Below are 12,334 nucleotides of genomic sequence, written 5' to 3'. Positions count from 1 at the left end.
GATAGATAGATAGATAGATAGATAGATAGATAGATAGATAAACAACCCTCATCAAGAGAAGCAGATAGAAATATGAGATACATACATACATACATACATACATACATACATACATACATACATACATACATACATACATACATACATACATACATACATACATACATACATACATTTTATTACTTTTGAAAAGGGGGAATATTTCAATTGAATTGTAGAATTATAGTATTATGTTTTTTTTTTGTAGTGTCCCATGGAAACTCCCACTTCAAAGGGCATAGACATAAAATTTCTCACTGGGAAGCTTGTATTTCCCGTTTGTCCCATGGCGTGAGCACATCCCATGGCACAGCAATGCAGCATTAACCCCACAACAACAACAACAACAAATTGGAAGTGTTATTCAGAAAGCTTCATTTTATAAATAATCAGTTTTGAGGTAAATGCCTTTAGTGAGTTATAACAGAGTTTTAACAGTTTTCATTTAGTTTATTTGTTCATTTAATGATTGCATAGTTTCTTTTTATTAGTTCACCGACTGACTTGATCAGCATTTGTTAATGACAAACCGTCTCTTTTACAGTATTATGTACTGTATTTTTTTGTGGAAAACATCTTCATAAAGTGTTTCACTGGTATGTTTCAACACTTTTTATGCAATATGTTCACAGGTGGATTTGGCTATTTCCTGAGAGTTGCACATTTAGTAAGCATGGACATTCTAGTATGCAACCTTCTGGACCAGGAGATTCTTAACATTGAAATACTAGAAGAAAAATGGACTTTGGAGCCTTCAAGTGATAACTTGCTATACATAGCATACTAAATCTTTATAAACTTTCTTATGCTGTGGCTTTTGCAGGCGCCTTTTTTCTCAAATACTTTGAAAAGCAAAGTCCTCCTGAGTGTGTCTGCATTACTTGTCTCCAGTTTTCTCTCACATCTCAGTCATGTATATGTGCCTCAGTATAAGACATTGTTCGTGTTTGTAAGTGTGCCCTGTAATTGACTATCCTGGGTTGGCTTCTTATCTCACACCCAAGGCTGCCATTACTAACTTTGGCTTCTCTGTAGAAAGAGCAAATTTAGTGGTATTGCCTTTAAGTTCCTCATCTTAGCAAAGCCTTCACACTAATTGGCAGATTTAATGTGGACACTTCGGCAGGATATGTGCCATCCTGGAGTTTACACATGTGGCACTGTAAAAGAGAGGGCATGTGCAAAGAACTGAGCCCACAGATATATGGCTTTACATTTATGTACGTAAAGCAATGTGTAGTTGCATTCATCTGGTTTCCAAAACATCCACAGCTCCTGCTTTCTAATGGGGTTCAGGCAACACGTATGCAAATAACTTCACAATTCAGGTGTCTTCATTTTAAAAGTTTTAGTAAAAATACAAAGCAAAGCAGTTCACACAAAAATAAAGAGAAAAAAATTATAAACAAAAGAAAAGTTCTTATATAATATGTCTCATGTCAAGTCTTGTATATCTTATGTCTCTTTGAGTTTTTCTTACAAGTTCTCTATATAACACACAGTGAAATGTTCATATGTCAGATTTGATGATGTGATACATCAATGGTCAGAAACCCGTATGCTGTTGTTACTCCACTGAAGACGGGCAGATCAAACAGTTCTGTTTCTAGCTAACAAAAGATTGACTAGAATTCTATTACCACACTTCAGATAAAGCTGAACAATGAAAAAGTTCCATTACAAATAGTTTTAGGGGCTAAACAGAATTGTCCATTACCTACATAGTTATGAGAAACTCACGTTCTAAACAAATTAAGTAAACGTTCGTCTGTATTTTAACATCACCATTAAACATTCTAGGATTGGCACTTACACAATATCACAACCTTTGAAAATAAAGCTAATTATTTGATGGCGAAAAAGTACATTCTTTGCCCTTTTTAGTTTGCACAGTAAATATGACTGCTTGCAGAACTTTTTCGACAAACCTGCTGATGCTTCTTGATATATGATTTTTGTCTCTGTATCATTAATCTAGACACCAAATCGCTTCTAGAATTAAATTAAACTAGAGCCCCCCTGTGGCTCCAGTAATACATTTTCTTCACAAGTGGATGATGCTAGTCAGTTAATTGGAAAAAAAAATATATATTTCAGCTTCAAAAATCTAAACGAGCTTCCTCACGGAGGTCACATTTGGAAAATCACACATGTAAATCTCATTGCTATTTACACAACAGGCCTAAATATCAGATGTCTACTAGATACCCTAATACAATCAGAACTGTCTCGAATGAAACTGCTGACCTAGACTGAGAGATGGGGACTTGCCATCTGAAGACCTCTTTTCCTGCTGCAGACTTAAGACTGTGCTTAGATAAGGGGTGTCAGATGGAACGTCTCTATTCAATTATAATTACAATTTATTTGGAAAGGTCTTATTCAAAGGAAAAAGCTGACATTCAGCCAGTAGTCAAAGAACAGTTGTTAGTTTTACTCACATTAAATTACTCCAGATACACTATGCAAAGCAGCAGTATTTTACGGATCATTTTGCGCTTCACTTCCACAATCGGCCATTTTGATATTTAAAATAATTAGCTTGTTATCTCGATTAGAAAACTTTACAGTCAGACCCCTTCACAATGTAGTGTTTTCTTTCTATCCCATTTACTCTGCACTTTGATCTACAAGTATACTCCAAACATGTTTTCTTAAATGCTTGTCCTGTACCCTAAAAGTATCGCTTTGCATCTGTCTCATGCAGCCTTAAACATGTTTAATACTAAGACCTTCTCATTAATGCAAATGGAAAGTAACCTAAATTTTATTACAACACTACAAAAACCCCTACTTTACAGAGCCTTGTCATCCAACACGTGGTTTCCATCTTATGTGGCAGCCAACTTGAGACATATTCTGTAAAACAATAAGGTTTAATTAAAATATATTTAGGCCACCTTTATTAAAATATTGCTGCATCTGTAAAGGAGAAGATCAAATGAACAGATTGTGTGGATCCTGAGTTAATACTGCGACTATCTTGCTTTTCCGGGTGAGTCAAGAAGTTGCATTCTGAATGACGCAATACACTGCTGCTGCTCGTTGGCCAGCTCCAAAAAAATCTGCCCTCGACTTGCCTGCCTCTTATTTCACTTGCTATACTCATCAAGGCACATTACAATACGTTTTCACAGCAGGACTCCAGCTGAGTATTTCAAGCAGGACCCAAGCAACAGTGTCATAAGTGCTTCATAATTTGACAAAGCATAAGTAAAAGAAAGTAAAAAAAAGTTAGTAATAGTGTAGTGAAGCGCAATGCCAGCACATTTGGCTCATATTTTACCTCCTTTTCGTGGATGCTTTTATGGCTTGCTGTCCCGAGAAGGATTTGCACAACCCAGTTACCAGTACTAGACTGACGAAAAGAAGTGCTGCAGATGTCTTGGGATTTTGATGGCTCTTATATTTAAATAACTGTACTCTGAGTATTATTATTTTATTTTTTCGCTGTTGGTGTTTGTTCTTACTCTAGCTGCCACTGCAGCCGTTACCAAAATTATAAAAAGGCACGTACAAATGTTCATGTAATGTTCAGAATTGTTAATCTATGTTTGAATATATTTGAATATTTACTTATTTTTAATTTGAATATTCAAGCCTTATTTAATGACTAATATGACAAATACTAGTATAGTATAGTAAAAATAGTATTGATGTCAAATACTATAGTCGTAAATCAGACTTCAGCAGCAAAGAAGGGAAAAAAACTGGACTGTCTCTGTTGCTTCCACTTCCAAATAACTTTGTCTTCAGTTTACTCTTCCATGGCTGTCAATTTCCTTCACCTCCCAGCAGTGAAAATGACTGCAACCTATCTTCTCAGCTTGCTTGCTTTTCTATTATCTTTGTTTCAGACATGTCAGTTCTAGAGATGTGTATGCTGACATGAAAAATGATATGATCAATAAGAGAATAGGAGGTGCTAGTTAAAAATATACACAAGTGGAGTGCTTAGAAGTAGGACAGGATTTGGTATGAGCCGACTGCAAGAGATACAGATTCATCACCGACCTGCAGACAAAAATGCAAATTGCCTAAAGGAACGTCCTTTTAGTTGAACTGGATAATCAGTTCTTCTTATGTGCCATAATGAAAGGCATTTATCTTTCAGATTCACATTCTGATGAGGGAAAGAATGAGCAGATAAACCAGAGAATCCATCATTCATGAAAGTCAATAAATACCTTCACCGGTAGTCCTTCTTAGGTCTCTCTGCATCATCCCAGACTGCTTAGAAAGAGCATCATCAACAACCAGCAGTGTTTTATATTCTGCTATATAAGAAGTCCTCAAAGCAATAACAAGTGGTGTTCGGGACGCCAAGAGTACTAGTGAAATGTGTTCTCCAAATATAAATTGAATTTTCACACTTTTCTGCAAATCTGTTACACTTTCATAAGCTCTCCTATTCATCCATTTTCCATCTTAAAGTATGCTTCTTATTTATAATTATAGATCTGCTACTTTTATTCAAAGAGATGTAAAAATCAGACCTGCACATTACAGTTGTTCCATCCTGGCAGGTTTTTTTTAACTCGCTCAGTGCTGAGTGGGCTGTGACCTGCCAGTGATAATTGTGCAGACCATTGTCCCAGCTGGAGGACTGAGCTTCCAAATTATGTACACTTAATATTATATAAAATGTGAGTTATTTTTTTTTATTAGAGAACGAATAGCCAACTGTTCTTTAAGGAATGAATTTGTGGACCAACTCCCTCTGATTTGTGTAAAAATACTTAACAATTTCCTAACCATGAATGGCATATTAATCGAGGTCTGGTGGCTTCACTCCCAAAAATGTCCCAGAAAACAGATACTTGCAACTATTGAGTGTGATTTTGTTTTATGGCAAAATCCTTATTTTTTATTTTTATCAAAGAGCTAAACAGATAAAAGTGTTTTGTTTTTATTTCCTGTAAGGGACAGGCACAGCTATTGTGTCAAAGAAATCCAATAGATTAATCGTTTGTGTCTGCCATAGATTAATCTCGAGTTATCATAACATTAATGGGGAGAGACTGAGTAGATATTCCTGAAAGCTTTAATGAATGTTGCAATAATCTGTTCCTTCTTGCCCATTCTCAGCTTTGGGCATTACAGCTGCCTACAAACTTACAAGCCCTTTGTAGAAATTCCCGTCTAACAAATAAGTAGTTTAGAAAGAAAAGAAGAGATGTAGCAAAGTAGATAGGTAGATATTATATTGATCAGTGTTTCCCAGGCTTCGCATTGTCATGGCCTAGTTTTTCATATGCCAATGTGTTCGAGACCCACCTATCCCCCTTCGTGAATCGTCTGAATGGGGGAAGTGGGGTGGTCCCCCTCAGTGAATTGAGTGTGATCATCAAAGCGAGGATTTAGGTCCCGTGTGGCTACCAGAGCATCAGAGCGTTAGATAAATCAAGCGCAATCGTCAGTACTTTACGTGTGATACTTTTTGGTGATTTGAGTGTGATCATCAGAGGAGGGCTTGGGGAGGTCATCCAGGAATCACCTGCGATGCTGCCCACTGTGAATCGAATGCACTCGTCAGAGGCGTGTGGGTGGGGTGGTGGTTAGGGGGATTTACCATTGTTTCATCTGGGGTTGGCAACGGCACACCTGCAATGTTGAGGTTGAGAAACACTGATATAGACTGTACATATTTTATATACTTTTGCTCTGGGCCATCATGTTAGCTAATTAAGTCATCCGCTTGTTTTATTGACCATTCGGGCATTTGGATATGTTGGCACATCTGGACTCTTGACTTCTTTATATCACATAAATATTCCCAGGTCTAGCTATCTACCACGTCATACACAATAAACACAATCAAACCCTCTTTTTAATTACAGACGTTTACATCAGAAGGAGGCCTCCTTAGCTTTCCTCTTGCACGTTTCAATCTGATTCACTCCAACATGTCTGATATCAATTAATGCACATAGCTGTTACTTTAAAGATTTAAACAAAAGTGACTGGTATGATGAATGATACATTTCAAAAGGTGGATTTCTGTGAAAAACACAAGAGCAAACCTTCTGAGAAGATGGTCTGCAGGACTGTCAGTCTTCCTATTCCACACCGATAATCTCATGACACACTTTTTTGTTTGTAATCTATATGAAATATACTGCTTCTGGTTTATAACTGGAATGTGTCAATAATAAAGTGTGACAGGATAGCTTTCAGTGAGCACAGCTTACAGCTTATTCAATCAGCATTTATTTTATTTTTCCGCTTTTTGATGAGGTTTAAATATCTAAGCTTGAAATGTTCAATTACATTCTTTACTTGCTGGACTGTCATGCCTATAAACTCAGCACAAAGTACTTTGATCTGGCAAGAGTCCAGCAGCAAACACTTACTGAAAGAGAAGAAACTGTGCATTGTACAAAGCACCTTCTCAAAATGCACCTCTGGACATTGTCCATCTCTGCTAGAAAACCACACCAACTATCTCTAAGTAAATTTAAAGAGTGGGAGTTTGTAGGTCTGTGCTGGCTGTGCATATGTGATATGTTCATCAAATAATTCCCTCCCTAACATTCATTAAGAAAGAGTTCATTAAACTGACAGATGGTCTCAAAAAAGTTTAGTGGGTGGTGCCGTAATGTAAAAAGTACCATACATCTTGTTGTAGTATTCTCAGTGCTGCCACTAGATGGAGACAGTTTATCATACAATGATTGCATCATATGTGTCTACGGGACAGTTAGCTGTAGAGGTCACAGTTTTGTATGTCTAGTGGGCATATTCACTGTGTTGTTTTCTTTTTGTGCATATCTGCAGTGGAGGCAACCTGAAGTGACTCTTCTTATCTCAAATCTTTGATCACGCAGAACACATACAAATACGAACATGATCCCCAGCAACTTCCATGTTGTGTGTTGGACCTCTACACTCCTATTTCAGCATTCCCTTATTATTAGGAGACATACTAATTCTCAAAGCACTTTCAGCTCACCTCTCTCTTGCACTCTTGTGCTCTCTTTCTCCCTTCGTCACTCTCCCACTTGATTTGTCGTAAGATCCTACTGACTACACTTACAAAGCTATGCAGTAGTATTCCCCCACGCTGTAAAAATGAATGCAAATAACTCAATAAACTCTTTGTGTTTACTTTCCATTCTGCGGTACTTTGAGAGATTCAGTAGACATGTGCTTCCTAGAGTTTGTTTAAATATAGGACTTGCTGACAATAAAGCAACACAGATTTTATTTTGCTTTCCGTAAGAAATAAAAGGAAGAAGCAGTTTGGCCAAGTACTTCAGTGACAGCAAAGAAATGTATTCACAGCTTGTGCTCTGTCAAAAAATGTAGCCATTCCTAATTGGATTCTTTCTCTGTGTATTGTTCAATTTTTAGGAGAATCTTTACAAAGCTAGTAGTCTTAATACACTGACAGATAATTAATTTACATGTCAAACTGGCACACAGAATAATTTGACATTTGACACTTTGCATGTCCTTTGAGGGATGCTATTGCACTTTTCTCTGTTTTCTCTTTCTCCCTGTTTATTTTGGCTACCGAACCCAAGAAGCTTCCAGTTCTCGATGAGTCTGCCTTATGTAATTCGTAGACATTTTATTGAACATCAAATCCAGCCCACAGACCTGAAGGCCTTCATTTTGCAGGGGGTTCATGGGTTACAATGGTGTGGGTGGGAAGGATGTTCCCTGCCTGACATGTCGAGTCGATCAGATTTCTTGAACATATTGCACGTTGCTACCTTGCAGACTTCCTGCAACTGGGACTTCTCACATTGCCGGGGTCTCCAATGTACCGTTAGCAGTTGACAATACTACTTCTCTGAGTTTCTCTTGCTGACAGAGGAGGGATATGTGTGTGTGGTCTATCCATTTAGATGATGAGGTAACCGTGGGGAAGTTCTATGCCACCTTCCTGATACAGGACTACTTTAGGAAATTCAAGAAACGCAAGGAGCAAGGCCTGGTTGGAAAGCACCCTTCCAAGAACACCACAGTGGCTCTCCAGGTGAGTGCTTTTAACCTCTGTCTATTACTGTTTGCTCAATGTTGTAAGAGCATAGCACTTTTTAGGTTTCCTGCCTGCAGCTCACAAGACGTCTCACCAAGATCTGGTAAAGATGCCAAGAATCGCCAAGAATTCAAAAAGATGACCTCATTCTTCTTTGTCACTGGGTAGCTGAGTAACAAACATTTTCAGGGAACTGTAAGTAATGTATGACTGAGTCATCTAGTTGTGGGTGTGTACACTGATTTTTTCTGCTGATTATCTGTGATGTGAGTTTAATCCCGGGGTTATGTGCTCCTCCTCTTTTCAATGTTCAGGTCAAATTTCCACAGGGATTATGCTGATTGGCTTTATATCAACCATATATATTAATTATGTGTTATAATTTACGATTAATGCCAGCTTTTACCAAATTCATAATCCATTTGTCAACCATGAAAACGCTGTTATAGTACTAGAGAAGTCGATTATATACAGTGCTTACTGTTCACTTTTAATTTCAATCACTAAGAAAAGGCAAACCTGCACTTGTATGGATTTGAAAAAGACTAACTAGGAAGTGAGACTCAGGAACAGGCAAGTAAAATCAACCTTTAAAGGACAATTCGGGGCATTACTTCTGATGGATAATGGAAGCAGCAATAGTGCACATGACCTAACAATATGAACCACAGTTAAACTGGAAAAATTAGGTTGTTTGTTCCCACACATCTAAAGTGGCAGTTGTTTGATCCATGATGTCTGATCCCTGATCAGGGCACCACGCAGTCCCTACATTGATGGACTCAAGGCCAGATGTCCACATGACCATCATCATCCAATTCTTTCACATGAAGACTGAAAACCATGAGGACTGATTGAGATCATTCATGTTAGGTAGAATGCCCAGTGGAAGGCTGGGTGGTATTGTTGGCTTGGAACCCCCACGGATCGTGTTTTTCTTATTTTTTTCTCTGGCCCATCTGGATTATTTTTGTTTGTTTTTTTCTGTCCTCCTGGCCATCTGACCTTACTTTATTCTTTGTCACTTAGTATTGCCTAGTCTTATTTTTCTTTCATATAAAGTATAAAGATCTTTGAGCTACACTGTTTGTATGAAAAGGTGCTATACAAATAAATGCTGTTGTATCTACAATGTAAATTAAACACAGCTTTATGCCAAGGTAAAGGAAATAATCATTGTTTGATGCGTACAATTCTGCTTTGCTCTGTTATTGTTAAGTGAGTCTTGTTAGGATTAGGTTAGATTAGGTCTTTATTGTCACATACACTGCATGAGTGTAATGCAATTCTTGGGCCACATTTGTGGCTGGGATGTGAGGTGCAGGGAAGTATATAATAATACATTTTATTTATATAGTGCTTTATACAGGCAATAAGACAATAAGATTATGTATAAGTAAGTAAGTACAATACATAAATGTAGCAGAAGAATTACACTGGTCTACAAAAAAATATTTTTTGTTTGCTACTGGGGACTTCAGAGCATCGCTTTATTAAGTTTTTTACACTCATTTCATATATAAAATCGGATTTAAGCTAGCACGTCAGGTTTTTGAAATACACATCATTGTCGTTTTGACACTTTTGAATATCAATATAATATATCGACATGATATCTGGAGTTTGGACTCTGTCCCACCAAAATTGTTTTGATGTGTTATTCTGAAAACAAACTAGAAGACGATACCAGAGACACGTTAAAGTATATTTATGTCAATTTGCCTCAATATAAAAGTGAGGTCAGCGTGCCCAAAAATGTTGGAGGCACTCACTTTTGCACTTGTACTGCATATCCGTCTCTCTTTGCATGAACTAACAGTAGTCACCCATCATGCTCGGAGTGAATTTTCCCCAATATCAGTTTTCCAATACCTTTATACCTTGATGAAATCTTTCCCCATGCTCATCTCTGACATCGCGTAGATTTGGTGGAAAAAAGTCGAGTTGAGAATGTAAAAAATTCGTCTTCAGTGACATTCTGGCTCACGTAAGCTAATATACCTTCAGCATATTCTCCACAAGCTCAATATAATTTTCTGCTCTGTGACTGTCAGGAAAATTCTGGACAACCTGCACAAATGAGGGTGTTGATTCAGTGGGCTTCAGTTTCCTTTAGAACTCATTGTCAAGCATTAGTTCACGTATTTCAGGGCCAAGAAAAACACCTTCCTTAATTTTGGCTTCACTTTTCTCGAGACCAAACTTATTTCTTAAATGCTGAAATGCATCGCCTTTACTGTCTAGTTACCCTAGTTGTCCAAGACCTGGAACATTATAACTAAAAAATGGGACGTGCTGGATGAAAACGGTTTTCAGATTTGGAGTCAGTAAGTAAAATTTGTTAAAGTACAGATGAAAGAATCCCAGTAGCAAAATGCTTGCTGACCAATGTTATCTGATTGCACATAGTGCAAAACAAAACTGTATAGACATATTAAAAGTAGTAAAAACTGGACATTCATATGGCAAAACAAACATATAATATACAGCAGAATTACACATAAACCAGCAGGTACGTGCAATGCAGGGCAGATAAGATCAGGTTAGCGAGTGACCTTTTGGCCTGGGGAAGATGTCCCTGAAATGGGTGGAACGCATGTTGACACTCTTATAGAGTTTATCAGAAGTAAAAAACCGGGGATGAGCTAGATGGCTGCCATTAGAGATGATGGATTCAACCCTCATCAGACATCAGATGAATCAGAGGGAATGAAGCTGTGAAAGGTCAGCCCCAGTGATTTTTGAAGCAAATTTTAAAAAGACCTAATTGAGTTCACTTATTTTTTTTTTTTTACTAAAAAATCTGCCTAATTCTTCTGATTATTTTTCCGCTGTCTGGATTTTGTTAACATTTTTTCATGCATAATTCCACAAAATGCTTCACTATGCTAAATAACAGCGATGTAGCTTCAGTGGAATGGCCCAAGGCAACTGTGTAGACCAGGGGTGTCGAACTCTGGGCCTGGAGGGCTGCAGTGGCTGCAGGTTTTCATTCTGACTCTTTTCCTAATCAATGACCAGTTTTCACTGCTAATTAACTTCTTTTCCCCTCATTTTTATAGCCATGATTTTAAGGATTCAGTCTCCTGAATTTATTCCTTTCTTCATTAAATGGCAGCCGAAATGAAATGAAATGTGAAACGAGCTAACAAATGACCAGTAAACCAATTTCACTCCAACCGATCTCTTAATGAGAATTTGATTCTTGCTGTTAATTAAACCCGTTATTTAATTGAATGGCTTGTTGCTGCTCACTTTCTGCCACAGCAGACATTTCCAAAACTGTTGATTTTTCTGTTTTTTCTAAGAACACTGACAAAATTTTTTGGTGACCTGAGCAATCATCCTTACCATACCATCACCTTTCTTTATTTTTAGATAATGTGTGATGGGCACAGGTAAGATGATCATGTGGCAGCTTGTTTTGCGTCTCATTACTGTTTGACTGCTAATTAAGGAAAAAGAAACAACTAAGGGGCATGAGTCCAGTTAATTAGCAGCAAAAACTGGTCACTAATGAAGATGATGGTTAGAATGAAAACCTGCAGCCACTGCGGCCCTCCAGGACTGGAGTTCGACACCTGTGGTGTAGACAAATTGCCTGATTTGTCATTCATTTCTTGTTAACAATGGTGACGTAGCTTTGGTAGAATGGCCTCTGGGAATTGTACTCACAAATTTCCCAGTTTGTCATTCATTTGTTGTCACCATAGCATTGTATGAATCTAGCATACCAAACCTGCTCTATGGAAACCTTTCAGATGGGATAGCTAAAGTAAGAATGTGTTGCTCATCAGATGAGCTTGTGATCCTAATCAGCTGCCATATGTTATTTTGCAGACAATTTTTGTCATTTCTGATAAAGAGATTCCTTAATCCTATTCAGTAATGAATGTAAACAGAGAAAAATAATTCAGCAGCAATGGTTTCATAAGCCACTCTGGTGATATTTAAAAAGCCACCAAGGTTGTGCTGTCAGTTTTTCAAGCTCACGTTATGTTCTTCTTTGGAAAGATTCGGTCGATCAGGTGCTAATTTCAGAACAGAAAGATAGAAAAAGCACACTTTTTTGGTGGATCTTTCCTTTATCTATTTACTTTATATACTTTGTGCATATTTGTATATTGGTAGCGTAAGCTGCAGTCTTATTTGCTAAACAAAGATTTGCTTGAGATTGGTTTCTTTGGAAAGGATGTGAACTGAAATGTTCTAGAGTTTGTTATCATCGTTTAATCACTTAGTGCTGCCGTCCTTAGCACTTCTGCCTCACAACTCCAGGGACCCAATGTTGTATTAGGATGAGAAGTG

At 37.6% G+C, this 12,334-nt stretch overlaps 1 protein-coding gene across 1 annotated transcript in view; it reads left to right on the top strand.

The window, feature by feature from the left end:
- Positions 1 to 12,334, top strand: part of cacna1db (calcium channel, voltage-dependent, L type, alpha 1D subunit, b) — a 325,356-nt gene that overhangs the window by 275,288 nt on the left and 37,734 nt on the right. The window contains exon 39 of the mRNA XM_051921058.1: positions 7,893 to 8,023. Coding sequence (XP_051777018.1) covers positions 7,893 to 8,023 — 131 coding nt within the window. The remainder of the gene's footprint in view (positions 1 to 7,892; positions 8,024 to 12,334) is intronic.

This window comes from Erpetoichthys calabaricus, chromosome 18 (genome assembly GCF_900747795.2).
Source record: "Erpetoichthys calabaricus chromosome 18, fErpCal1.3, whole genome shotgun sequence".
Lineage (NCBI taxonomy): Eukaryota > Metazoa > Chordata > Cladistia > Polypteriformes > Polypteridae > Erpetoichthys > Erpetoichthys calabaricus.
The sequence above is the reverse complement of the archived record's forward strand: the minus strand, read 5'-3'. Positions and strand labels throughout refer to the sequence as shown.